Genomic DNA, 27,754 nt, shown 5'->3' with positions numbered 1-27,754 from the left:
AGTTGCGGGCTCAATCCCCAGTCTGGGTGAGTGCAGGAGACAACCAATTGATATTTCTCTTTCTCTCTCTCCCCTTCTCATTTCCTCTCCAAAAAAATCAATACAAACAGAGGGGTAAAGATTTCAAAAAATGCCTGGGAGAAAAGCTAAAACTTGATATCATTCAATCTCTTACATAAAGTAGTAAAGTGAGAATTAGTGAAAGCCCACAGTTGCCAAATTTTAGAAGCTGGGCTTCTTGGCACAGCTCTCAGAACACACTTTTAAGAACCGCCGATCCAGCCAAACCTTCTCATTTATTCTCTGCAGTCACTGAGGCTCACAAATATCTTTGTGTTTCCCCAAGGTCACCAGTTAATTATTGTCATGGCAACTCCCCTCTCAAAGAATCATAGTGATTTCCCACATCACATGTCCAGAGACGTGTCAGGGATAAAGGAAGGTCCCATGTGACATGGGTCTGAGCTTAGTGTTCCTGGCCAGGATCCAAACCTGCCACACTCTTGAAAGCTTTCTAATCCACCTACATTCGGAAAAATAGAAGCTTAGAACTCATTTCAAAAGTTGTTTCTGCTGGTGATTGAAAGAGACATCCCTCGCTCCAACACATGCACAAATAGGGACTTACACGCACACCGTCACCCCCAGACACGGACTCTCTGGACGCCCCGGCCTGAGGCCCAGGTGTGACTGTCTCTGAGCTGCCCGGTAAGGAAGGGCCTAGACTGGCTCCTTGGCAGGCTCCCTCCTCCCAGCCAGAAACAGTTAACTGCCAGCTCCAGGCTGACTGCCTCCAGCCCAGCCCTAATCAGCCTGATCTCAGGCTGCCACCCAGGCCACGGCAGCTGCTAAAAGTAGTGGGGACATTTTTCCAAGGTAATGATTAAGCTGAGTGCCCGGCAAAGACACAGACAGCCAAGCCAGGACGGTGAGCTCTATTCACACCTCGGCCAGGCTGCAGCGGCTGGAACTGGTTTGTGAAGGCAGGGCCCTGGGGCACGAGGGCCCGAGCCGGCAGCCACAGCCTCAGCTGCACATAGGACTCCTGAGAGCATCTCAGGCCAGAGCCTCTGCTGCCTGCCCTGTTGGGAAGCTGCCCTCGCCCCCAGCACCATGAAGCTGCAGGGGCTCTGGACCGGGCTGGAATACACCTGCCGGCTCCTGGGCATCACCACTGCTGCAGGTAGGACCCCGCCTCCCTGCCTGGTCTCCTTCCCGCACGCTGGGCAGAGCAGACAGGGCTGCCCGAAAGGTGGAAGCCAGCTGGCCGGGGCTGGGCAGCACATCTCACCACATCTGCCCTTCACTTCCTTTCCCAAGACCCCAAGAAACAGAGCTCTGCAGGGCAGCAGCCGGTGCAGTAAGCCTGGGGCTGGGAACCACAGGGCCTTGGGAGCCCTCAGCGTCCTCATCTTCCAAAGGCGTGTGGGGACCTGCCCCACCCCGGAGGGCTGTTGTGAGGTGGGGGTGGGGCGGGGGCCGAAGGTGAAGGTGTGAAAGGCTGGGTGCCTCCCTGTAGAGTTATGAAAATGGTCAGCAGAGCACATCTGGCTTTATTCAAACCACAGCCTCCTGTGGTGGGGAGAGAATCCCCAGCGCTCGCTCCCGCAGGCTGAGCTAGAGGGCGGTTATGGAGATCTCGGGCTTCCCTGAATGCCCCGGGGGATGGTTCCCGTGCTGGGCTCCTCTCCCTCGCTTGCCTGAGCCCAGGGCTGCTCAACTTGGCGGGAGGAGAGAAGGAGCGGAACTGGTGCGACCACCACCCTGAGTGCTGCCTGCTCGCTTCCCCAGGCAAACCCTGAGCCTTAGCCCCATGCTCCCCACAGGGCCAGGATCTGGGGGTTCGGGGGATGTGAGCAGCAGCATCCTGGGCTCTGAGTTCTGGGTCTCACTGTCCCTTGGGAGCAAGGAGGAGACACCCACTGCTCATAAGTCTTTCTCCACCACTACACTAAGTCATATGCGCGGATCTTGGCGAATGGGAAGCGTCCCCCAGCTCAGACTCACACAGTGCTGGTTCCAGCCTCAGCCCTGTCGCTTGCCGATGTGTGACCTTGGGAGGACCACCTGGGCTCTGGGGCTGAGCTCTGGTCTGGCTGCGGAGATGACTGTGCCTGCTGGCCAGGTGTTTTGGAAGATCAAGGGTGCATGAACTGGCCAGGGCTAGGCGGACTGGGGTTAAACCTCTTGGGGGGAGCCTATGGGGACCCATGTCATTCCCTGCGCCGGGCCAGGCTCGCTAGTAGACTGGCCAGTGGGCGCTGCAGCATGTAAGCCCTGCGTTCGCATGGAAAAGGCAGTTTGAGATGATCCGATCTCACCCATCCTGTTATAAGATGGAGCATCTGAGCTCAAATTGGGGCAATGACCTTACCCAAGGTCACACTGCAGGTCAAACGAAGAGCCGGCCTGGAGCCCAGGTCCCTTGACTTTCCTCGAGGCCAGGACTCTAACCAAAGAGCTGCATGCTTCACTGGGTAGCAAGCCCCGCCCAGTAGTCACCACGAAGGGTCTGGAATTGCTCTCTGAGAGCCTGGTTAGATGAGCTAAGGGCGGGCCTCCGCTCGGCTTTGATGTGGGATACAGGCTAAAAGTGGGCCACAGTTGCCGTCTACAGGCCAGGCTTTTCAATATCTGCTGGGGCTTTCTACAGTGCTTGGAGCAGGTGGGAAACTAGGGAGAGGGGCTTTGTGCTCTGGGGCACATCTCAGGTTTTCTCCCAGTGTCGCTGAACCCCTGGCCTGCTTCCAGTGTATAAGATTTTCAGCTTCTTTATTCCTTTAATCCTCTATTTTGTGAAGTTTCTGTTGAGAAGTCCAGGCCTCATTTACCTGGGCATCACGGCTAGAGAGGAAATAAGGCTTGAGAAAGAGGCTGTCAATTTGCAGAAACTCTGGGGGACCTACAGCAGCCCCTGGCCCCACTGTGGGGAGGAGTGTGGTTCCCCAGAGGCTAGGAAACCATGTGGCCCAAGGCCATCCAGAGAGTCACCTGCAGGGACCAGGCAGCACCTATCCACTGGCCTCGTCTCTGGGCTCCTTCCCCTCTGGCAGGCAGGGTCTGTAACTGTCAGAGATCAGGTTCAAGGCCCCAGGGGACTCCAGCAGGACATGGCCCCACAGTGTGTCCTGCATGGGTGCTGGCTGAGCTCCCCTCCCCCTTCTCCCAGGCCCCTGTGGGTGAGGCTTCGTTAGGAGGCCCAGTGGTCCCACAGGCCAAGCTGCCCACCCCCACACCCAGCCCCATGCCACAGACAGAGCGGACAAAGGCAGAGCACTGCCACCACCAAACATGAGTAAACAGGCCACGGACAGACTGCGCCCAGCTGGAAGCGTTTCGAAAATGAGAAAATTCTCTTTTGAATCATTCATAAGGTTTCCGGTCATCACAACCCCAGGCCTCCCCACTAGTCTCACACTTAGTTGGCTTCACTCATTTGCACGACCTCCCTGTCAGGGAAGACACTGTGTGTGTGTGTGTGTGTGTGTGTGTGTGTGTGTGTGTGTGTGTCCACGTGTGATCTCAAAGTGCCTGTTATGGAGATGGGGTCTCAGCAACCACCCAGAGAAGCAGGGCGCCCTGGGAACGGCGCACAGGTTGGGGGCACTGGCTGAGCAGATGCCAGGCAGCTGACTGCTCACCCCTCAGAGCCCATCACTGTGTCTGCCTGGGAGAAGGGCCCCAGGGCACTAACTGTCGGGAGGGGAACCCGGCAGATGGGCTGGAACTGAGATGGAGCGCAGTGGCCCAGGGTGTTCCACCCCCACAAAGTGAGACGAGAGCCTGTGCGTGGGGGGTTGGCCCATTGCTGCTCCGGGAAGGCAGGATTGGCCTCCCCGTGGATTTCTGCTGTCCTCTTTACCCCCGGGGTGACTCTCTATGAATTTTCTCCCTGTGTTGGGGTAGATGTTTTACCTTGAGGGTCCCAGACTCGGGTGGGGTGTGTTGGGAAGAGGAGAGACTAATTTTCCTAGGCCCTGACCACTAGAGGGAAAGCCCTGTCCTCGCAGCCACGTCCTTGCCCACAGATGGGCAGGAATCTCCCCTGGAAAAGTGGTGCTGAGAAAAGGCCTCTGGGCCCTTCGGTGAGGCCGCCCGACTTTTCTCAGAGCAGAGCGGCTCAAGCCTGAGGCTCCTCGCTCTGACGCTAAGGGCGTTGTTTCCAGCCGCTGCTCGGGTGTGGCAGCTGGCAGTGATCCTTACTATCTGAGTGTCTGCTGTGAGCCAAACTGCTCCCCGTTTTACCTGCAGGATCCCATTCTGCCCTCCCCACTGCCCTCGGAGCACCCCCACGCTCATGCTCATGTGCGGGGGAAACTGAGGCGGTAAAGCAATGTGCTCCGGCTCTCACAACCGGAAAGCAGGAGGCAAGATTGAACTGACGGTGGTCCCCTCCTGAGACCCAGCTCCTAATCAGTGTGCCCTCCCCCTACTTCAGGCTGGGGCATGTCTCTCCACATCTCGGGGATCCCAGGGTGCAGGATGCAAAGCACACAGAGGGTACCGATCAGTGCGCCCGAGTGCCCCCGCCAGTCGGCCCTGACAGGCAGTGGCCCTGGGAGGATGGACAGTCCCAGTGCAGCGGAGCCAAGAGCAGCTAGCGCTTCCTAACGCTAAGGACGCCGATGCTCGGCACAGCTGCCCACCCTCTCCAGGACCACGTGCTTTGACGGGCACCACCGTGACCATTCTGCCAAACCCTCTCCCGGGCCTCCCAGGGACAAACCTGCACGCGTTTCCGGAGAGAACCGTCACAGCAGAACCTTCCACTGAGGGGTCCTGAGTTGCATGACGACAATTCGCTATAAAGTCATCACCCGTGAGGGCCAACCTGGGCCGCTTGGGGTGTGTTTGATTCGGGCTCTTGACCCATTAACCTCTCCTCCACACTAAGGGCGCAGCCACATTTCCAGCAGCCCCGCTCCTGCCGCTCTCCATTTGAAGTGGTGGCTTATTGATGGAGGCTAGGACAAAAGGAGCATTTAAGCCCAGATGTTCTTGTTATTTTCTAAAGCGCACAGAAATGCTTAGTTTGACCTTAGTCTTATCCAAAGCCTTCAGAAACCAACTAATGTTTCCGAGGCCACCATCCTGGGCTCTCCATGCTAATTTACACCCTTCTTAAATGTATCTCCTGTGACCGCCTCCTGCCACGTAAGGAAGCCTCGTGCTCTCCCACACGTCCACGGTGGGTTTACGCACCACCTCATTTTCAGATCCTCCAAGTGGATGTTGACTGGGTTTTTTTCCAATCTGTTCATCTCAATAAGTATATGAAATTGCCCTACCTCTGTTCCACCCCTGAAAGATAATATGATATGGCTCAAGCATTCTTTCTTTGTTTCTTTGTGCTCGTGCCCTCCTTCTTAGATTTAGAACAAGAAACCTAGAGCCCCACTTGAGATTCATTTGTTCAGCAAATATTTGCAGAGTTCCCACTTTGTGCAATGTAAGCACTTATATTAGAATGGATGACCCCCGACGAGAGAAGCATATGGTGCCCAAGGAGACGAGCTAGAAAATGCACATCCTGACACTAAGCACCACAGCATAGTGTTTGGGAGGGTGAATTAAGTCCATCCACTTACTAGGTGTGTGACTTCAGGCATCTCACCTACCACTTTAAATGGTGATGGAAGGAGACTGACTTGAACACACAATACATATGCAGATGATGTATTATAGAATTGTATACCCAAAACCTATATAATTTTATTAACCAATATAATTTTATTAACCAATGTCACCCCAATAAATTCAACTAAAAAAACATCAGTTTTCTCCTTTATGAAATGAGGATAACAAATATATGTACTCTTTGGGGTTGTGAGCGTTCAATGAAACAATGACTAAAACAGGAAAATGCCTGGCACATAGATTCTCACTCCCTGCTGGTTGATTTTAGAGGAATTTGAGGAACACAGGGACTGTACAGCATAAGCGATGGATTCTCCTTGCAGTGTGGAAAATTAAGGAAATCAGAGGAAAACAACAAGGCGATATACAACCCTCAAAGCTGGAGAAGGAGAAAGGGGCCAGACTGTGAGAGGTCTTACACTGAATAACATTTTCCTTCATGTTTCCTTTGGATATTAAAATCAACCAACAAAAACTTGGTTATTTTTTTTTTAATATATATTTTTATTGATTTTTAGAGAGAGAGGAAGGGAGAGGGAGAGGGAGAGAGAGAAACATTGATGTGAAGATGCCACTCTGTGCTGGAGGCAAGATCCTCAATAGTATGAGCGAGTTCCGGGAGTCTGTAGAGTCCCTCCATGTAAATAATGTCATCACCAAAAAATGGTGTATCAGCCCAGGTGGCTTCAAAGGTGAATTCTACCGCATTCAAGGAAGAAATAATAACTATTCTATACAACCCTTCCAGAAATTTCAGAAGATAAGAATATGTTTCAACTCATTTTATAAAACTACCATTACTGCAGTCGCAAAACTAGACAAAGACATCACAAGAAACCTACGGACTGATATCCCCCATCAACGTAGATGTAAAAATTTTAAAACAAATTTTATCAAATCAAATAAAAATATGTAAAAATGAAAGTCAATTATAATCAAGTAGAATTTATCCCAGAAATGTAAGGTTGCTTTAATATTTGAAAATCAATTGATATAACTGACTATATTAACAAACTGAAAAAGAAAAGCCATATTACTATCTAAATAGATACAGAGAAATCATTTGACAAAACTCAACATTCTTTCATAATAAAAACTATCATCAAACTAGTAATAGAAAGAAATGTTATCAGCCTAAAAAGGGCATCTACAAAAAGCCTCCAACAACTTAAAAAGTAAAACACTAAATGCTTTTCTCCTAAAACAGGTAACAAAACAAGAGTGTCCACATTGTGCTAGAGGTTGTAGCCAGTTCAATAAGGCAATGAAAAGAAATAAAATGCATACATATTGGCAAATACGAAGAAAAACTTATTATTCACAGATGACATCGTTGTCTGGAAAAGCTGATGGAATCTACCAGAAAAGCTACTAGAACTAATAAAATGTTGCAGAACACAAGATCACCATACAACAATAAATTGTATTTCTATATACTAGCAAGAAATAATTAGAATATATTTTTTAGTATAATTCATAGTAGCATCAAAATATGAAATACTATGGGATAAATCTGACAGAAAAATTATACACTGGAAACTAAAAAAGATTGCTGAGGGGTAGTAAAGAAGACCTGAGTGTATGGAGAGAGATTTTATTCATGGGTCAGAAGACTCTATCATTAAGATGTCAATTCTCCTTAAAATTGCTCTATAGTCTGAATGCAATCCCAGTCAAAATCCTAGCAAGTTTTTGGTTGTTTTTTGTTTTTGTTTTTGTTTTCTAAAAATTGACAGGCTGTTTCCAAAATTTACCTGGAAATGCAAAGGTCTTGATATAACCAAAGTTAGGAATTTAACACTACCTGATTTTAAGACTTATTATAAAGCTGCAAGACAGTGCAGTTTTGACACAAAGAAAGACAAATTGATTAATGGAACACTATAGCATTCAGAAACAGAACCAGACATATATGTACAACAGAATTTTGACTTAAGTACAAAGACAATTTAGTGTAGAAAGAATAACTTTTTCAATAAATGGGTCTGAACAATTGAATATCTGTTTACCAAAAAAAACCAAAATGTTATCTATACTTTGGACTGTATATCACAAAAAAAAAAAAAAAAAAAAGATTCAAAATGTATCATAGACCTAAATGTAAAACCTAAAACTTTGAAACTCCTAGAAAATAGGATAAAACCTCAGTAACAGGTTAGGCAGAGATTTCTTAGCTACAATGCCAAATTTCAATCCATAGAAGAGCAAATTGATAAACTGCACACCATCAAAATTTAACACTTTACCCTTCAAAATATAATTTTAAGAGAATGGAAAATCAAGTCAACAAAGAGATGCAATGCCAAAAAGCACATGGAAAAATGTTCCATATATCATTAGGGAAATGTCCATCAAAACTACAGTGAGATACCACCACATGCCTTCTGAATGGCTAAAAGTAAAAAGGCCACTATGCTGAGTGCTGAAGTGTTGGCAAAGATGCGGAGCTCTCAAACACCACTGATGGAGATGTAAAATGGTGCACTCACTTTGGAAATGGTTTGGCAGTTTCTTAAAAAATTAAACATAAACCTACCACATCTGCTCCTAGGTATTTACCCAAGAGAAAAGGAAGCAAATGTTCATGCAAATATTGTACATGAGTGTTTATAGCATCTTTTTTTTATAATAGCCAAAACTAGAAACAGCCCAAGTTCCCATCAACAGATGGATTATGTCCATACTGCTCGGCAATAGAAAAACACATTCTACAACATGGATGAATCTCAAAATAACCATCCTGAATGAAAGTAGACAGCCAAAAGAGAGTATACCCTGTATGGTACCATTTAAATAAATTTCTAGAAAGTGAAAACTAATCTCTAGTAACAGAACGTCCATTAGTGGTTGTCTAGGGGTGGATGGACTGGGAGGAGGGTAGGTTTACGTGGATACGAGGATAGACATATTCATTTTCTTGATGGTAGTGATGGTTTCCTGGGTACATACATATGTCAATACTAACCAAATTGAACACTTTAAATAAGTACAGTTTGTTACATGCCAATTATAACTCAATAAAGCTGTTTATTAAAGTGGATGTGTCAGGTATCTATTGCCAAAATAACACTGTATAACATCTGCAAAACCTTAGTGGGATACAACAATAAGCTCTTATTATTCACACATCTGGGCAAGTAGGCTGGGCAGCTCTGCTAACGCTGGCTGGGTCTGCGTACCTAGGGGGGCCACTGGCTTGTCTAGACCGGCCGTGGCCGGGGTGAAGCGGACCACTCTGCTCTCTGTCCCTGGCTCTGGCGTGCGCCATGATCATGGCAGGGGCACGAGAGAACGTGCCAGTGCACGACCCCATTTCTCATCTGTGTCTGCGTGGCGCCCGCAGCAGGTCACATTGCTAAGCCCAGATTGCAGGGTGAGGAAACAGACTTCACTGCAAAGTCACAACAAAGTGTGTGAATGTTAAATGGGGCGAAGGTCCGGGGCGTCGCAGGGGCCTGCCACAGGGCTCTGTGCAGGGCCAAACGAAACCAACCTCACGGCCGGTCAGCTTTAGTCTGTGGCCCGTGTTTCAAGAATCTAGTAGAGGATAAGTGGGCTCTCTTGCCTGCGGGGAATTCCACCTGCACAGGCTTGTGAGAGTCACCGGAATGTACTGAGTGTCGCTCTACACTCGCAAATCTCTTCTAACTGAGTATTTGAAACTTTCTACTACAAAACCTTAGCCTTTACTGTCTGTTGATTTGTTGATGGAGCCATTCTGGCATGTGTGAGGTGTACCTCACTGTAGTTTTAATTTGCATCTCTCTAATGATGAGTGAAGAGCATTTTTTCGTATGTCTCTTGGTTATCCGTATGTCCTATTTGGAGGAGGGCCTATCCAGGTCCTTTGCCCATTGTTTGATTGAATTGTGTCTTCCTGGTGTTGAGTTGTATGAGTTCTTTTTATATTTTGGAGATTAACCCCTTATCAGATGTATCATTGGCAAAAATGTTCTCCCTTACAGTGGGAGCTCAAATCAAAATTTCCTTTTCATTTTGATGCTGGTTTCTTTTGCTGTGCAGGAGCTTTTTAGTTTGATGTAGTCCCATTTGTTTATTTTTTCCTTTATTTCTCTTGTCCTAGTAGATGTATCTGTGAAAATTCTGTTACTTGAGATGTCCGAGGTTTTGCTGCCTATGTTTTCTTCTAGAATTTTTATGGTTTCACAATGTACATTTAAGTCTTTTATCCATTTTGAGTTTATTCTTATGTATGGTGTAAATTGGTGGTCTAGTTTTTTGTTTTAGGGGTGTTTTCTTTTTGCATGTATCTGTCCAATTTTCCCAACATCATTTATTGAAGACACTGTCTTTACTCCATTGTATGCTCTTGCCTCCTTTGTCAAATATTAATTGACCATAATGGCATGGGTCAATTTCTGGCCTCTCTGTTCTGTTCCACTGATCGATATGTCCGTTCTTGTGCCAGTACCAGGCTGATTTGATTACAATGGCTTTGTAGTATAACTTGATATCTGGTATTGTGATCCCTCCAACTTTATTCTTCTTTCTCAAGATTGCTGCGGTTATTCGGGGTACTATTTGGTTCATTTAGCTCTGTGAAATATGCTGTTGGTATTTTAATAGGGATTGCATTGAATCTATAGATTGTTTTGGGTAGTATGGACATTTTAATGATGTGAATTCTTCCAATCCATGAACACGGTATATGCTTCCACTTGTTTGTATCTTCCTCTTCAACAAGTACTGGCGAGGGTGTGGAGAAAGGGGAACCCTAGTACACTGCTGGTGGGAATGCAGACTGGTGCAGCCACTGTGGGAAACAGTATGGAGGTTCCTCAAAAACTTAAAAATGGAGCTGCCATTTGACCCAGTGATCCCATTTCTAGGACTATATCCTAAGAAACCAAAAACACCAACCAGAAAGAATATATGCACCCCTATGTTCATAGCAGCACTATTTACTATAGCTAAGATCTGGAAACAGCCCAAGTGCCCATCAGTAGGTGAGTGGATGAAAAACTGTGGGACGTTTATGCCATAGAATACTATGCAGCTATAAAGAAGAAGGATCTCATACCCTTTGGGACAGCATGGATGGACCTAGAAAGTATTATGCTAAGGGAAATAAGCCAGTCAGAGAAAGACAAGTATACATGATCTCACTGATATGTGGAATCTAAGGAACAAAATAGATTGACAAACAAAATAGATCCAGAGATATGGAAGCATGGATCAGACTGACAAATCTCAGAGGGAAGGGGCGGGGGAGAGATTAACCAAAGAACTTATATACATATATGCATATCCCATGGACACAGACAATAGCATGGTGAAGACCTGGGGTGGGGTGGGAGCTGGGTGGATGGGGGCAATGAGGGAAAAAAGAGGGACATCTGTAGTACTCTCAACAACAAAGATAAATTTTTTTAAAAATCTTGGCCTTTAATCACAGTGTCTCTGAAACCTGGCTCACAGATGTCAGCTGAGCAGCTCTCAGTACACGGGCAAATGTCCCTGACATGCACAGACTCTACCAGAACTCCTTCTGAGTTAAGAAGCCTGCAGCTACTACCTTATGTTTCAGTAGATTCTTAGCAAGTGGTTCCAACACGTCCACGTTCTTAGCAATAGTGAAAACCTGGCTTTCCCCTCTGCCACCAGCTGTGCCTTCTTCCGAACCTAAACCAGTGCAGCCATCGTCATCAACCCAGTGCACCCCCACCTAAGATGTGCTTACAGACCTGGAGGCCAGCAGGAGACAGCCCATACCTGAGGATGCGGAGGAGGAATGAGGAAGATGTGGGAGCTGTGGGGCTGCCCTCAGCAACAGTGAACATGACCTTCTCCTCACGCTTCCCTGGCGGCCAGGGCCAAGATCACTGTCTGGGACGAAAAGCCAGTTAGTTAGTGTGGCCTCTAATGACAGCTGTGAAGTGTCCTGTGTTGCTACCAGGGCACTGAACTGAATGCAAGACAGGGGTCAGAACTCAACCCAGTAATGGGGTCAGAAGAGACAAGCACAGTCAACCGTGAGGTCCATGCCGAGGTCAAAGCAGCTCGAGGCCTGAAGCCAGGGACCCAGCCCCTCAGGGTCAGCACTGCACAGGCCCCACCCCCATACACACTGCCCGAGCCCTGAGGGCCCCTAGCAGGCCACACAGAGAGGCGTGGTGGATGGGGCTCTGGACCACTTCTGTCCTAACCGGGCCTGCAGAAGGAAGCTGAGGCCAGAAAAGCAACAAGCAACATCAGTGCACAGAGAGGAGCTCTCAGTCACAATCCAAGTGCGTATTGATGGAGGGAAGGGTGAAAAGAACCTCTTCTCCTCCTGAGCGCACTGGCGGGAACAGCCTACCTCTTCTAATAACACTTTCAGCCACTGTCCCCATTTGCAGAACACTCTATAATTTACTAAGACTGATCTCAGAGCCAATTACATATGTTTTACTCCCTGCATTTTCCAGAAGAGGAAGCAGATGAGGGAGCTATGGTTTGTTGGAGGAGCCAGGGCTCCGCCTTCCGGCTGCAGCCTCCATCCTCTGCGGCAGCACAGCACCCTCCCACCTCTTGTCCACCACACTCTGGGGCCAGAGCGGCAGGGTGCCCAGAAGATGCTCAGAAGGTGCCTGCGGGCCCAGGTCTGCACCACAGCCCCTTGGTCCAGGTATCTGACCACTGCTAAGCCTGAGCTAGAATAAGCAGCTCAGAGAGGTAACTCAGAAGAAAACCCTGGCCTCTGGGAGCAGGAAATTCTGTGCAGGGGGTGGACCTGGCCCAGACACGAAGGACGGATTCTAGGCCCGGCTGGGATGTGATGCCCGGGCTGGGATGCGGTGTCCAGGCTGGTCCACAAGTGCTTGAGGAGGAAGCTGACTTGGGCTGGTGCTGGGCAAGAGGCCTAGCTGGGGACTGTGCAGGGAAGTAGGACAGACGGGGAGGTTGGTCCTGTTGAGCTGGGGTGAGGGATAATGCGATCCTGAGGGCAGATAACAGGAGGACAGGCCCCTGATGTAAAAGCAGTGCCACTCGGCCAGCACCCTGACCACCTGCAGCGGGCAGAACTCCCCGCGGCATCAAGGCAGTGCTGGGAGCAAATCTTTTCTGTAAGATGTGTTATAATGAAGCCCTGTGTCTGGGGTGTGCATGGCATCTGTCTCCTGTCTCCATGTCACCCTGTCAGCTCTTCTGACTCGTGCCAAACTCTGGACAGGGCCTAAGGGTCACTGGTTGGGGTGAACTGCTGACAAAAGTCACCCATTTCCTACTGAACTAGAGCCCTGTGAAGGTAGCATCTCAGAGATTCCAGCCAGGACCAGAGTGCAGGCCAATTCCATGAGTAGCCAGAAGCCACAGATCACGGCCGTGTGCATCGCTGGAGGCTGGGGCACAGCCCTGGGAGTGGATGCCCTCTTCAGTTTAGAGGGTGCGCCTCTAAATTTGTGCTCAGGTGCCTAGCTTAGCTCACTGGTCCTGGCCCTGCTGGATGCCTCGCTTCTCTGGTTTACAGACAGTCCTGTCAGCCCATTGCCACAGAGCGAGGCCTGCGCAGTCCTCACTCATGTGGTGACAGGAGGCCTCTTAGAGGGCGGGTGGTCCCCTATGCAGTCTGGGCAGATGGACACTTAGGAGACAGGATAACCAATCTCTCACACCAATTCCGCTCTTCACCCCTAATTTAAGGCTACACTTTACATTCATCTTCTGGCTTCTAAAGTGTCTGGTTTTGAAGACTAGTCCCTGGAAAACAGGCAACTCCAGGCCCTCGGTCAGAACAGTTTTGGGTCCTATATCTGTGTTATGTGGAACCACGATGCCTCCCAGGGAGAGCCGGTCCCCAGCACAGGTGTACAAGCACACCCCCCAGAAAGAGGCGCCCAGCCAGTGCCCCGGTGTCTGGGGGTGGTACTGGACAGAGTCACTGACTCTCCTGGAGCAGCAGACCTCACTTTTGCTTCCTCGTTTGCAAAAGGAGGGTGCAGAAGGGCCTGTTGTGGAAAGGGGTGGGCCTCACGGATCCTCTGGGAAACCCTAAGATATGAAACCACGTAGGATTCTATGGCCCGACAAGTCCCAGGCACCACCCCAATTCCTAGGAGGCTGCATCTCTAAGGCTGCGCACATATTTGGGCCGGGGACAGATGCCACAGGACCTAGGAGCCTGGGAGGTGACTTCCTGACAACCAAGTTGAAGGTCCGGTGAGAAAAGCCAGAGGCCAGGGGGCCATGGGAACGCTCGCTGCTGAAGGAGTCGGAACACAGACCAGGCCGGACACTGGAACTTCTCCAAAACTCTCAGGTGGTTAGAGGACAGGATGAGCTGCTTTTCCAGGTATCTGCCCTACACACTAAAGCTACTCAAAACTCAGTGGCTTAAGACTACAACTATTTTATTGTGCTCAAAATGTTGTGGCTCAGGAATTCAGGAGGGCACAGTGAGGACAGCTCATCTCTCTCCACGATGACTGGGGTCTCAGGTGGGGTGGCTGGATTGGCCATATGTCCTGACTGCTAGCTGGGTCAGCAGTTCTCCTCCACTGGGTGCCTTCTGGGGCTGGGATATCCCATGCCTGGCTAAGGGATCCTAAACCAGCTGGGTCTCCCTCTCCTCTCCTCTCCTCCCCGCCCCTCCCCTCCCCTCTTTCTCTCTCTCTCTCTCTCTCCATGGTAATCTTGGGATTTCTCACACAGCGTGGCCTCAGGAGCATCAAGCTTCTTACATGGTGGGTAGCTTCTCCCAGAACAAGCATTTTAAGTCTCAGTAGAAGAAGCTCTTTGCGAATTAGCCGTGCAAGTACCCAAACTTTACTTCTGCATCGTTCTAGCAGACAAGCGACTCACTGGGCCAGGCTGCATTCAAGGGGAGGGAAACCACACTACACCTTGCAGTGGGAAGACTTGCAAAGAATGTGTGCCTGGCTTCAACCTAACACATCTGCTGTAACAAAGAAGCCCCATATCACATTGTTATAATCAGAGGTATCACCTCACCTAACAGTCTAGAGTTGGTGGGGGCACCTCTCATTTTCTGTCATAGAGCCAGTAATAATCTCACCAGGTCTCTGGGAGAATTCCTGCCGGGGGTCAGCAGGAATGTCCACAAGGAGAGTATTCCTGGCTCACTTACCGTAGAGGTGGTAACTGGCACCGCCTTGAGAGGCCTGGGAGATCTTTGGGAGGTAAGTGTTAGGGACTAGAGTAAGTCCTTGCAGATGTGACAGTCCCCAGGGTACTTGTCTGCACCCAGCCTGCCCGTGGGGGGGTTTTCCCAGACCACAGAGCACAGCTTTCTCAGTGGGCTTGGCTCCCTTGGAGGTGGGAGGACTTGAGGGTGTGGGCCCAGGAAACCACACTGTCACTGCCCCAGCGCCGCCCTGTGAGCTTGCTCAGCCCCGGGAGTCGCACAGAGAAGCGCCCAGAGACAAGGCCCCGCCCTGATCTGTGCATGGAGCCCGGGCAACACACTTCCAAACCCTCACCTCGAGCTGCTCCATCCGCCTGGCATCACCTGCCTTTCTCCTCCGTGGAGATTTCCTCGGTTTCCAGGCGCGTGGAGCCTGTGTTCCCTGTTCCTTGTGCCAAAGCTTGTTCCCACCTTCCACATCTCTGTTTCCTGGCCCTGGGGCTGTCTGCCCAGACTCTGACACCTATTTGCTTTGCTCCCCTGTCCTTTACCTGACCTGGCACAGAGGATGTGCTGTGAATAAGCGTGTGGGCTCACTGCTGGGGACTTTGGACCTTGATACACCCTTGGGTGGCTGAGTGGAACTGCCCTGGTGGTGAGATTCAGGCTGCGACCACTTGTGACAGTCAGGAGAGCTCTGCCCAGGCTGAGGGCCCTTGACTACATGCCCAGGGTGAGGGGTGAGTAGGTGATCACCACCCTGACGCACAGCTTGGTCGCCAGGCAGTCATCGAGGCAGAGCAGGGGCAGGTTCTCGCCTCTTTCTGATGAAGACGTTACAAAAATTTACTCACAGCCGGACTTGGGAGATGCAATGGTCCACTGCCCAGTGTGACACAGATCTATCCATCTGTCATCCCGCATGCTTGTGGAGGGCCCCAGGAAATATCTGCGCCACCTGCACTGTTCTCTCCAGAGTCCTTCTCTGACTCTGCCAGCAGGGAGCTTGGAGCCACTGCACATTGGTACTGATCCTGTTGCCCCTCTGCCCTTCACTGCCAGTGTGCCTGGGCCAAGGTGCTGGCTCCAGGGTGCTGGTTGGGGTTTTTCATAAATAACAGGGGGCTGACAATTCCTACCTTGAGGAATGTTGTACAGGGTAAACAGGATGTGTGTAGGGGGACTGCTGCAGTCTACAGCACGTGGTGGGCCCTCCCTGACATGCCCAGAGAGCTTCCAACCCAAAAGCCTGTGGTCACCTGTGACCATCTCACACCTCTGCTTCTGCTACCCAGAAAAAGGCAAAAGACCATCATGAGACAGCAAGGCATGCCCTCTGCTCTGTGCCAGAAAATGTTCCTTTTCTGGGCCTCTAGAAAGAGCAGCGCTCCTTCTCTCGGGAGCCCTGCCCTGCAGACAGGTGAACAGAGTCACCTGGACACACCATTGGGAGCCCCAACCAGAGCTTTGCTCCAAGCCAGACCAACAGAGGAACCGGAGGCTGCCAGTGTGCTGGGGAGGGGAGGCCAGGAGCACCCTGAGCAATGTCCTGTACCTCGGCCACCACCTCACATCCACCAGGCAGTCTCAGCCAGATATCACCAAAGCCTCTTACCCCTTCTGCCTGAGGCCAGGGCGCTTTCTGAAATGCCAGTATGAACATGTCACTCACCTGCTCCACAACACTCAATCCCCCGTCACCCCCTGCCCAACTTGTGAAGCCTGGTATTTAAAGATCCATAGTCTGGTCCCGTCCATATGTACTGCCCATTGCCCCCTCCTGTGCCCCTGCCCCAGAAGAAATAACTTGCTGTTACCATTGCGAGGAGGGGTCTTCCTGCAGTGCCCCGCCCCTCTATGTGCACATGTCACATGTCCATCTCCCGCCCGCCTTCCCGTCCACCTTGGTTTAACGCCTTCAGGAGTGGCCCTTCTCTCTCCGGTGCTCAGAGCACGTAGGTGAGCCCCTCTTACTGCCTGAGTCTCGGTATTTTTCAGTTTGTACATTTCCCATCTCTCCCACTGGACCAAGCATGAGCCAGAGAAGAGCCCAATGCTGACTCCAGCCCCCTGTTGGACTTGACCCCAAGTTACCCAACAGGAAACAGAGAAGACAAGATAGAAGCACAGTCTAGGAAGAGCTGCCAGGGGACACCGAGGAGTGCAGCCAAGCAGCTCCAGGGCAGAAGCAGGGTCATGGGTCAAGGCTGCAGGCAGAATACAGACGCGGGGGCAGAAGGAAGGACTGTACCCCGGCCAGTGCTGCCTCAGCCTTGCATGGTCTGCCTCTGAGGACGTGAACCCCAGAACTAGGAGGATCAAACAGAAAGCAGGTGACCCGCTGGCCCCAGTGTCAAAGGACCTTAGGGCTCCCATGAGAATCCCACTGCACCCCCTTAGGGGTCTCCCGGCCTTAGAACCCATACCTGACTCCATCACCCTGCCCCCCTCCTCCAGCCAAAGGGTCCCCCTCTGTCCCTGGACTTGCAGAATCCAGCATGGCTATGGTTGGGTGAGAACTTTGGGGGGAGGTGCACAGTGGGCTAGCTGGGGGCTGGGAAAGCCACCAAGGCCAGAGTTAGCAGGAGGAAGGAGCTCGTGTGCACTGGCCGCCTGTCGTCTACCAAGCACAGAGCCCTGCGTTTCAGGTTTGTCATTTCCCTCCAACCTGAGCAACAGCTCGGGGTATAACTTATTCCCCCCACGCCACAGACGGGAGGCTCAGATCAGAGGGGGTAGGTACTAACCCACTTCACCAAGTCACATCACGTAGAACTGGGATCCCAGCCCAGCTCTCTCACTTCTCTGTTGTTACTTTGAGTTTTTAAACTGCAAACCAGTTCTGCCTCTAGTGATTCTGGAATGCCCCTTTGACTATTGACCCTTTGTTTGTCAATAGGTATTAAAATAGCTCTCCACCGGCCTAAGGGGTGCAAGTCAGAGAACCTGGCCCCTCCCAAGACCCTTTCCTGCCATCTGCTGGTCATCTGCCACAAGCTCATGTAAATCTAAAAGGACTAGGATGTGAATGAAGCCCCCGCCAAAAATCACCAAGCCATTTCATTGAGCAACTGTGACGCGCTGGCATGGGTTAGCTCACTGAATCACAGCCCAGAGATACTGAGGAAGCTGAGCTCAGGGAGATGAGTGACTCGGCTGTTAATCAGCAAGTGTGAGACTGAGATGCAGGATCCGACCTAGGCACGCTGGCTGGGTGGGTGATTTGCTTACACTCTGTGGCTCACTTTCCTCTTCTGTAAAATGAGGGTAAGTAGAACTTTCACATAGGAACATTGTGATCATTAAATAAGCTAAGAAACGCCGAGTGCTGAGAACAGGGCAGGATACACAGTAAAAATTAAATGAGCATGTGCCTGCAATACACACACACCACACATACACACATCCCACACACAACACACACAACACAACACACACATACATAGAACACACACATGCACGCACCTCACATACACTGGCAGACAGTGAAAACCAGAACCCCCCCCCCCCCCCCCCCCCCCAGCCAGAAGGCTCACGCCTGGCCTGTAGGCCCTTCACATTCTGGCCCGGGTGTGTCCTTGCGAGAACGACACTGAGCTTCATTTCCTCCCTGTGAAATGGGGAGTATGAAGTTCACTGTGTCGTGGGGCTGCTATGAGGAGCCAGGACGTGTGTGACCACTGTGCGTAAACCAAGTGCCCTGCAGGTGGTGCTGACACTGTGGAGGGGGGTGACTGACCAGCATCCCCAGCAGCTCGCCTGGGCTGAGCCAGTGAACAGCTGGCACCTGCGGGCGAGAGACACCTGCCCTCCGCGCTGCCAGCACAGCGCTCCATCACTAAGAGCGCCCCGTGCCTCCCCCCAAACCCAAGCACTCTGTCCCTTTTCCTTGCAGCGCTTCCACAGTCCCCCAGAAGTGAGGGTGGGGGTGCAGGTGGCCTACACGAAGGGCTCTGCACTGCATTTCGGGAGGCAGCACTTCTACCCGGGAGTAAGGGCTGGGGCCACCCAGGGATGAAAGCATCTCTGCCAGGAAGAGGGGAGGTGTCGGACCCAGGGAAGCAGCAGAGACAAACGACCACTCACAGCCAATCTGACAACCCAACCCTCCATCTTTGAGTTTCAGGGCAGGGGGAAAATACCAGGGGAAAATGTCACTTGAGCCCAGAGAGAGAAATGTAAGTGCACGGAGTATGGTAGATTAGGTCCAGAATGAGGCCTGATCAGTGGGCCACCATGGTCCTGGAAGAAGGTCTGGGACATCTGAGTGCTGCCAGTGCACTGTTTTCATCGGTCAGTGGATGGGGTCAGAGCCACGGCTGGTCGAGTAAAGCTGGTAGAGCAGGGAGTCCCCGAGAGGAGATGACAGGGAGCCAGCAAGTCTGCAAAGTGGGTCCAAGACAAAATCCACCCTGGAGAAATGGGAGGTTAAGTGTTTGAGCACCAACTGCCAAGAAAGGGCAGGAGGGAGATGAAGCTGAACAGCATCCGGGTCAGAGCGAAACCCAGGCGTTTAGTCAGCCCTGGGTTGAAAGCAATGAGCCAGGAGGTGAGAGGCAGCTGCCAAACCAGCAAGTGAAAACAAGGTCATGGGCCAGCACGAACAGGGCCCACCGTGGCCAAGCACTGGAGCCCAGACACAGCACCCGTGACACGCAGGACAGCGAGGGCCCTTGGAACCAGGACATGTGGAGGACAGCGACGGAGCAGGGCCTGTGGTGTCCTGTCATCATGGCTGTGTCTGGGGGCACCCAGGTCTGGGCATGACCAGTGCAGGCAGAGGCTGGGGTCTGCGCTCCGGGGAGACCGAGCTAAAGACTCCTCACTTCTGCCTGAAACCTCTCTGGCTTCCAGGGACCAAGTCAGAAGGATCCCTGCTCTCTTGTATCTTCCCAGCCACCAATCTCTGTGCCACATGGGAAGAGCCTCCCTGGCCCTCAGTGCCCAGGGAAAAGGCTCACTCCATGTCAGGGAGCCCTCCCAGGGCAGTGCTGTGGCTGGAGCACCCGGGCCACTGTCTCTCTTCTCTCACCCTCCTAGTGCTGATCGGCGTGGGCACTGAGACCTTCCTCCAGGGGCACTTCAAAAGCCTGGCTTTCTACCTGCTGTGAGTATGTGCACGCGCCCCTCCCGGCCTGCATCCTGCTCCAGCTCACCCTGAGTCTATCTTCTCCCACTACGCAGAGCAGACCTCTCCCATGGAGCCCATCCTATTCCACAGGTGGGAGGACTAGAGGGGGGCCTAGAGAATCTGCTGCTTTGGAAAGGGCTTTAGTCAAACCGTCCTATAAATCAACCAACTATACTTCCACCCACCCGCATGACCTCCCATGCACCCATCCATTCATCCACCCACCCACCCATCAGTCCACCCACCCCTCCTTCTATCCACCTACCCACCCATCAGTCCACCCATCCCTCCTTCTATCCACCCACCCACCAATCCACCCACCCATCCCTCCTTCTATCCACCCACCCACCTGTCCACCCGCCCATCCCTCCTTCCATCCACCCACCCACCAGTACACCCACCCACCCCTCCTTCCATCTACCCATCCACCTGTCCATCCGCCCATCCCTCCTTCTATCCACCCACCCACCTGTCCTACCACCCATCTCAACAACGTCTTAGCGAACATTAACTGAGCTCTTGCTTTAGGGAGAAAGGGCTCTGCAAGGACTATAAGCTCGAGCCCATCTTCATGCCAAGCACAGTAAAATGTTTTCCTTACATCGCCCTTCAACTCCAACAGCACGGTAGAAGTGAACAGTGTCCTGGTTTTGCAGATGAGAAGATTCAGTGGGAGTGAGCAGCTCAGCCCACATCACCAAGCTCATGAGCAGCAGGGCCCAGACTCATTGGGCCCCAGTCCCTTTCGTTCCCCAGCCCCTGTCCTTTCTTCTCTGCCAGCTGCCCCTAAAACACCCCTGGCAGGAAGGAGATCACTGTGCAGTGTGTCCCAGAGAGGGAGGGATGCCTGGCACCCCTGCAGGCTCTGACCACCCAGCTTCTCGGCAGCCTGATCCTGAAGGACATGGGGTGCCCAGCATGCCTGTGGGGTCAGCAGGATGCATCCTCTGCTCCTCCACCCCCTCCAGGCCCACCCTCATCACGGTGGCCTCGTCCACACCCTCAGAAGCCACCTGCCTCAGGCAAGCTCTTCGGTGTGCTAGGTGGATCACACCCACCACCTCCCAACCATGCTCCAGCCTCCCTGGGCGTTTCCACATCAGCCCCCTGGACACGCAGGTCCCCAATGGCTTTCAGTGGCTGCCACAGCCTCAGGCCATACTTCTTTGTCATCTTCTGACCTCCACCTTATTTCTTGTCACTCAGTTTACACCCCAGGAGTTCTGACTCTCTCCCAAACTCACCCCATCACCTCACCTCTGAGCCTTTGCTTGCCCTGTCAGGCACCCGGGGCGCCTTTTCATCCGCTTTACCATCTCCAAAGCCTGATACTCCTTCCCAGCACTCCTTCCCGGCACTCTGCCCTGGGACCCTGCCCACGCCTGCGACCCCGACTGGCCGGGAGTGACTGCTCGCCCTGAAGGTCCTCCATGTCTTATTGAGCCTGTCCCAGCCACTGGGCACTGTCTCCCTCGCTCCAGAAGCAGGCCCTGGGCTCCCTCCTCTCGGCATGGTTGCCTCGCTCACCCGCAGACACTGCTCTGGGTAAGAGCCGGGGGTATCATCTACTGTAACAGGTCTGGTCCGGGGCCAGCTCCTGCTGCCCGCTTTCTGCCCAGCCCCCTGCCCCTTCCTGGCTGCTCTGCCTGCCTCTCTTAAGGGGATGCTATGCCTATCTGGTCACTGTGCGGTCCAGGCCTCGAAGAGGCTCTTTCCAGCCTCAGGCCCCCCTCCCCTCACAGAGAACTGTTTATGTTCTCCGCGGTGCCCTGCTCGCCCCTGGAGGGACTGGCACCCCAGCCCACCCTGCCAGCCCTTCCTGCACTCGCCCACTCGTTCGTCAAGGCCATCCAAACGCCCGGTGCTACCTCCCTCTTTGGGGCCTCCCTCCTCCTGTCCCTCCCGCACACATACAGTCTCCCGCACGCAGATCCAGGGCTCCCGCCACTGTGGCCCTCACACTCAGAGCGCTGGAGTGTAGCACACACCCTTGTGAATGTCACTGCCTCCTCTGTGTCCCCGGACCAAGCAGGGCCGCGGGCGGAGCAGGCACCGGTAGGAACCCATCCGTCACTGGCTTTCCCCTTGCTCTCCCCTCCCCTCTCCATACTTGCTTCCTCTCCCGTCTTCCTCCTTCCCGTGAGGCCTCCCTCTGCCTTCCTCACACTCACCCTCAAACAGTGGCCGGGGTATTACCACGTAAAGCTAAGGCGTAAGAGTTAGGGAGACAGTGGAAGAAAGCAGAGGTTCAGTATTAAATGGTCACGGCGAGAGCGCAAGAGCATGATTGCAACTAATTATACAGGGTAGGCAGAGGTAGGTTTACAGCTGTGGGTACAAGGAACAGAGCTTACTCTTGTATTATTATTTATTAACTTGTATTTTTCCATATGAACAACTATAAACCTGCTTTTGCCCGCCCCGTATATAAGGAGCACTATGTGCCAAGCACATCTGAAGGGCTTTGCAAATATCAACTCCTTTAGTCCCTGCAACGATTTTATTGTTGAAGCACAATAATTACTTTTAGTTACAGCTGGGGAAACTGAGGCACAAAGAAGTCAAACCCCTTGCCCATGGTCACACAGCTGATCAGGGGCCATGCCTGAGGAAACCCTGACCCCGAGCTCCCTTCCCCTGCATGGCAGCACCTCCCCTCACTCCAACACAAGTCCATGAAACACTTAACAATAAGCCTTTCCTAGAGTGGGCCCGGCTACATGGAAGAATTAGAGGCCACCAGGCAGACAAGGCGAGAAAGGCAGAGTCCTTCCAAGAGGGGCTCGGCTGTGCAAAGGCCCTGTGGCACATGGCAGCTTCCTGTGCAGTCAAAGGAATACGAAAGGGCTTTAAAAGGCCAACTAAGGAATTTCAATTCTATAGGCCAGTGAGACTCTCCAACAGAAAATGTGAGTTCTGTTCCCAAAGACTGTGATACAGAAAGCCTGGGACTGGCCCAGGAACCTATGATTTAACGTATTTCCCAGGAGATTCTGATTGGAGGGTCTCTGGCCCACAGTTGGAGCTAAGGAGGCTTTGAAGAGTTCTCAACCGGGAAGAACATGACCAGATTCAGGTGTCAGAAGGAACCCTTGAGGCACCTGGTGGTGACAGAGGGGAGGAACGGGGTGCAGGGGATGAGGCCAGAGCGTGGGGGGGGGGGGGGGGGGGGGGGAGGGGGGGGGGCTAAAGAGGGAAGGCGGTGCCGGTATCCAGGGGGTGAAGCCCAAACTCGGCTGCACAGGTGAGGCCAGAGGGAACGGGACTGGTTCTGAGATTTCTTAGGGAACACGATCAGCCTGTCCTGTGGCCTTGTGTCCGATGGGGAAAGAGGAAGGAGGAAGGAGTTCGGGAATGGATCCAGTTTTAAGACTCACAGTCAGGCCGTGGGAACCCGTCCTGGTGACAGTAGGAAGAAGGACTCCTGCCAGTGTCCCCACGGGGGTGCTGGGGTCAAGGTGGTCTCTCCTGTTGGCCTGCAGCTCCCTCCTCACCTCCCTCTGCACCCCCCGGCCAAACCCCTCCACCACCACAGCCCAACCCAGCGCAGGCCCTGGCATCCAGACAGCTCCTGGTGGATGCTGGTCGGGTGACAGGATTAAGTCAAGAAACCCCCCTGGTCAGCTGGTGCTGTGAGAAGACTGCCCACAGGAAAGGGGAGGGAGAGTCAGGGTGCCCGGCCTCCCTCCCTGTCTCCGCCGTAGGTTTACAGGCGCTGCCGTCTCCGTGTGTGAAGGGGCCTACTTCGTGGCTCAGCTGCTGGCCTTCTGCTTCCAGTAAGTAGCCTCCACTGCCAAGGGATCCTTGCAGCTTCTGGGGGCAGGGGCGGGAGGAGCCCTAGGCTTAAAGGGCATTTTACCAGCTCTGGACTGCTCCACACCCAGCTAGGGTCTGGTCACAAAAGAATGGCCACCAGGGGGAACCAAAGAGCCGTGGCCGCGGGTATGCAGGAGGTTCCGTGCTCTGGGCCAACGCCCCACGCGCCAGCCCCCCTCCCTCCCCAAAGCTGGCCTGGGCAGGCTGGAGCTGTGCAGACCCCTGCTCCAGCCCAATTCAGAGGACCAAGGACATGGACCTAAAGCAAGTGCTCTCCTCCTTTGAAGCCTGGAGGCAGCAACCCTGAAGAAACCTGCTCAGTGTCAGGCCTCTGCCAGGCCCATGTATGGACTCTGCATGCCAGTTACGAAGCCCCTCTGGGCTGGTGTGATTTTATGTCCAAGCAAGACTCGGAGCAGGTTCAGCTGGACTCCACCATGCAGCCAGGTCCCTGTGCAGCGCCCAATCCGCACAACCCTGCCAACCAGGGGTCTCCTGTACTGCACACCGGCTCCGCCTTACTGGGGCTTCCCAGTGGACCCCGGAGTCTGCTCCCCTCCTTGCTAGTGCCTTGCAGTCCCTCTGGGGGAGCACAGGCAAGGCCCCTGACTGAGGACTCCCGCCCCGAGTGTTCAGCCAGGCTGCTGCCGGACGGTGGCCACAGCAGAGCACTTCCGCAGCCTCGTGAGTGGCCGGGGTTCCCAGAGTTGCTTCCTGCCTCCTCCTAATCCTGGCCTCTTTCCTCCCAGGTGCCAGCCAGGGTCCCTGGCCCACAGAGCACGGGAGAAGGCCCGCTGGCTGGGCTGCTTCCAGAAGTTCCTGGCCTACATGCTGCTGTCCGTGGCCTGCTTCCTCCACCCTGTCCTGGTCTGGCATGTGACCATCCCAGGTAGGAGTTCCAGGAGGGAGGGAGCAGCAGCCCCCCCCAGGCAGACTCTGAGCAGGGAGGGTGGCGCCCTCACCACAGCCTGCAGTGACGCTGGCTCCAGGGCCCCGCTGGCCCCCCTGCCCGCTCTGGCTCAGGTCGTGGGGATGACGACCCCTCAGACCTCCTCCAGGCTGATTACATGGTAGGAATGTGCCGAGAAGTGCATCTTTCGTGTAGGTGTCCGGAGGCTGCACCCCCACGAGGAACCTGCCTTCTGTCATAGCCTGCGTATGGACTGAGCTTTCAGGGGGTGAGACGGACATTCCTCTACCCAAACCCACCGTGTCTCCCTAGTGCCTGCTGACTCAGGTCCACAGTCCTCGGCCTGGTCTGGAAAGCACACCCCAAAGACCCTCTCAGCTCAGCATCTCCCACTGCACTCACAGGCCTGCTGGTCAGCCGGTGCCTGACCACAAAAGCCAGACTCAGGCTTCCACCCCGGGGGTTTTGTTCAGGACCTTTTCTGCTAACACCCTCTCTGCCCCACTTCTAGCTGTGAAAACTGTACCCCTTCTCGTGACCCACCTAAAATCCAGGAAGGCAGAGCCCCTCCTTCCTTCTTGCAGTTTCTCTGAACGCCCCTGCCATAGCCCCTCAGGGCCACTCCGCTCCATGGACTCCTGAGCAGGATGCAGCACTGCAGAGCTAGAGTCAGCCATGGCCCCCGCTCCTCGGAAGGGAAGAGAGGCCCACAGGGCTCTGACCCCAGCAGGCAGGACAGCCACCATCCCTGCTCCCTCTGCACAGCGAACCCAGAGCATTAGGTCTCAGCCAGGGACAGCAGGTCCTCTGGCCTGGAAGCTGCATGAGGGCCGGAAGGGGACCGATGTCTGTACTTTCCTTGTGTTTATTGGAGAGGCTACAGCGAAGGCAGTCTCCCACTCCTGGGACGGGAAGGACGTCCTGTCCAGCAGGTGGGGCCTGTCATCCAACATGGAATCCAGACCCACTGAAGGGATCACAGGTCCAGCTCCAATAAGCTGCACTAAGAGGAAGCTGAGTGTGGTGATGGAGGCTGTTCAGGCAGCCATAGGCTGGGCGTCAATGGGAAGGGAGCCTGAGGCACAGGGCCCGTCGTAAACCATCCGGGGAGGGTCCTAGCGTGGCACTGGCCCTGCCGACATGCCTCAGCCAGGCATCAGGCCTGCCCGAGTCTGCTGTGGGCGTGTGAGGACAGGTAGGTGTGAGGGCTGGAGCACAGGCAGCCTGAGGGGGCCACATGGTGTGCGCCGTGGCCTTTTGGAACGGTGGGCTTTTCTCTGGGACACACCTAGCACTCTGACGGCCCAGATCTCTTCCAGGCTCCATGCTCATCCTCACTGGCCTGGCCTACTTCCTGCTGAGCAAGCGGAAGAAGAACAAGGCTGCCCCCGGGGTGCTGGCCCCCCAGGAGCAGTACACGGACCCCTCCAGCAGTGCCAGGAGCACCACCGGCTCCGGGGACACCGAGCAAACCTACACCTTCCACGGAGCCCTCAAGGAGGGGCCCGGCTCCCTCTTCACCCACATGAAGTGCATCCTGAAGGGGGCCAGGAGGCCCAGCACCCTCCAGCGCCCCGAGGCCCTGACACAGCTCACTCCGGAGCCAGCGGGCTCGCCGGCCAGGAAGAAGCAGGTGCACTTTGAAGATCGCGTGGTCAGGATCATCCCCGCCCTCGCCGAAGGCCTGGACCCCGAGGACAGCGAGCCCGAGGAGAGCAGCTCTGACACCACCCCCATCATCCCTCCCCCACAGGCCCCACTCTTCCTGTCTTCTCTCTCGGGCACCAGCCTCTTCTGAGCTGCTTGCTCCAGCCTGGGAGACACTGAACAAGGCTCTGCCTAGAAGAGCGGCCCCTTGGAGTTCCCGGATATCCGTGGGCCCTCCAGGGAGCCCGGGGTCCTCCTAGGCCAGCTCTTCAAGGGGTGACCAGACCTCCTCCACCAGGCCTCCAGGACATCAGCGGCATGATAGGTCCTAAAGTGGCCTTAAGGGAGACGCAATTGAAGCCCACGCTGCCTCGAGCCGGGCAGGTTCTTCCTCTTGGACACGGAGTGAGGACATCTTTGTGCTTTCCCCAGAGACCATCACTCCCACTTCACACAAGGCGGCCTCAGCCCAGGAGAAGCCGCCAGGCTCCTGCTGCTCCAGACACAGGGCCCAGCACTCAGCAAGGATCATGGCTCGTCCCATCTCCTAGGTGGCACACAGCTCTGAAGGCACAAGGCCGTGCTGGCAGCTTACATATGTCCATAGGCAGGTGTTAAAGGTGGCCCCAGGCCCCAACCCCCACTGAGATTGCTCAGATGGGGAGGGGAGGCCAGGCTGCAGGCCCACAGGGCAAACAAGCTGGGGAAGTGACAGTTAACTGGATTGAGCAGACGCTTGAATCAGATATTCCTTAGTTAAAGGATTTGTGAAGTAGCTTTCATTTCTGAAGTGCCCTTTGGTCCATGGGGTTGTTGCAAGGAAGAGCAAACACTCTTCTTCATAGACAAACGTAATTAACGAGCAATCGGAGAAACAGCCACAGGGCTTCCGTTGGTCTGTTGAGCAAATACCGAGGATCCGCAGGGCAGGCTCAGAGCTCGTGCTTTCCGGTGTAGGTGAGAAAAGTGTGTTCATTCCTGCAAATGTATGGAAATAGCCAACCAGAAGCTTGGATCAGTTTGGTGCCTAAACACAGCAAGTGCCCCAAATAAGCAGATCTCTTCCTGCAATAACTCAGTTCTTTTGTAAAACTAAGCGAAAAGAAGACAAACGCATTTCCATAGGCCCTCCAGGTGGAAGTGGTGGAGCTGTTTCTTTAACTGCCACAGGAGGGACTTCAGGATCTGAGAGTCACAGCCAGCGGAGGGTGAATACTGTGGAACGTGGCTATGGGTAGGTGGGAACTGCGCCCAGTTCTTAATGGGGGGGTGACCTGGACAGGCCGCCTGTGCACAGAAGGAACCCAAGTGAGGAGCCCAGGCTCTTGCCCCTGCCACGTGGAGAAGGGGCATGTGATGGGCACAGCATGGATGCAGCCAGCCTCTGCTACCCGGTGCTCCTGCTCCGTTCTCAGGAGCCCAGGCAGCCAAGCTGGACGGATGACCAGGTTATACCCAAGAAGCACACCCAGAAGTGTAATGTCGGAGCTGTTGGATCCCGTTTAATAAACATTTCTGTAGACCCCTG

At 53.4% G+C, this 27,754-nt stretch overlaps 1 protein-coding gene across 4 annotated transcripts; it reads left to right on the top strand.

Annotated features, from left to right (window-relative positions):
• Positions 1–610: 610 nt before the first annotated feature.
• Positions 611–27,754, top strand: TMEM72 (transmembrane protein 72). 4 transcript variants are annotated; one of them, XM_081158468.1, is made up of 6 exons: positions 1,021–1,183; positions 19,763–19,829; positions 22,873–22,929; positions 23,558–23,629; positions 24,419–24,558; positions 25,899–27,754. In XM_081158468.1, the coding sequence occupies exons 3-6, from the start codon at positions 22,916–22,918 to the stop codon at positions 26,375–26,377; spliced, it is 705 nt and encodes a 234-aa protein (XP_081014594.1). In that variant the 5' UTR covers positions 1,021–1,183; positions 19,763–19,829; positions 22,873–22,915; the 3' UTR covers positions 26,378–27,754. The 4 variants fall into 4 exon arrangements, with proteins under 4 accessions (XP_081014592.1, XP_081014593.1, XP_081014595.1 ...); XM_081158466.1 differs by lacking the exon at positions 22,873–22,929 and having other exon boundaries at positions 611–1,183; XM_081158467.1 differs by lacking the exon at positions 22,873–22,929 and having other exon boundaries at positions 848–1,183; positions 19,763–19,943.

This window comes from Miniopterus schreibersii, assembly GCF_964146895.1.
Source record: "Miniopterus schreibersii genome assembly, chromosome: 14".
In the NCBI taxonomy this organism is placed as follows: Eukaryota; Metazoa; Chordata; class Mammalia; order Chiroptera; family Miniopteridae; genus Miniopterus; species Miniopterus schreibersii.
Note: the sequence above shows the minus strand (reverse complement) of the source record. Positions and strands in the feature narration are given on the sequence as shown.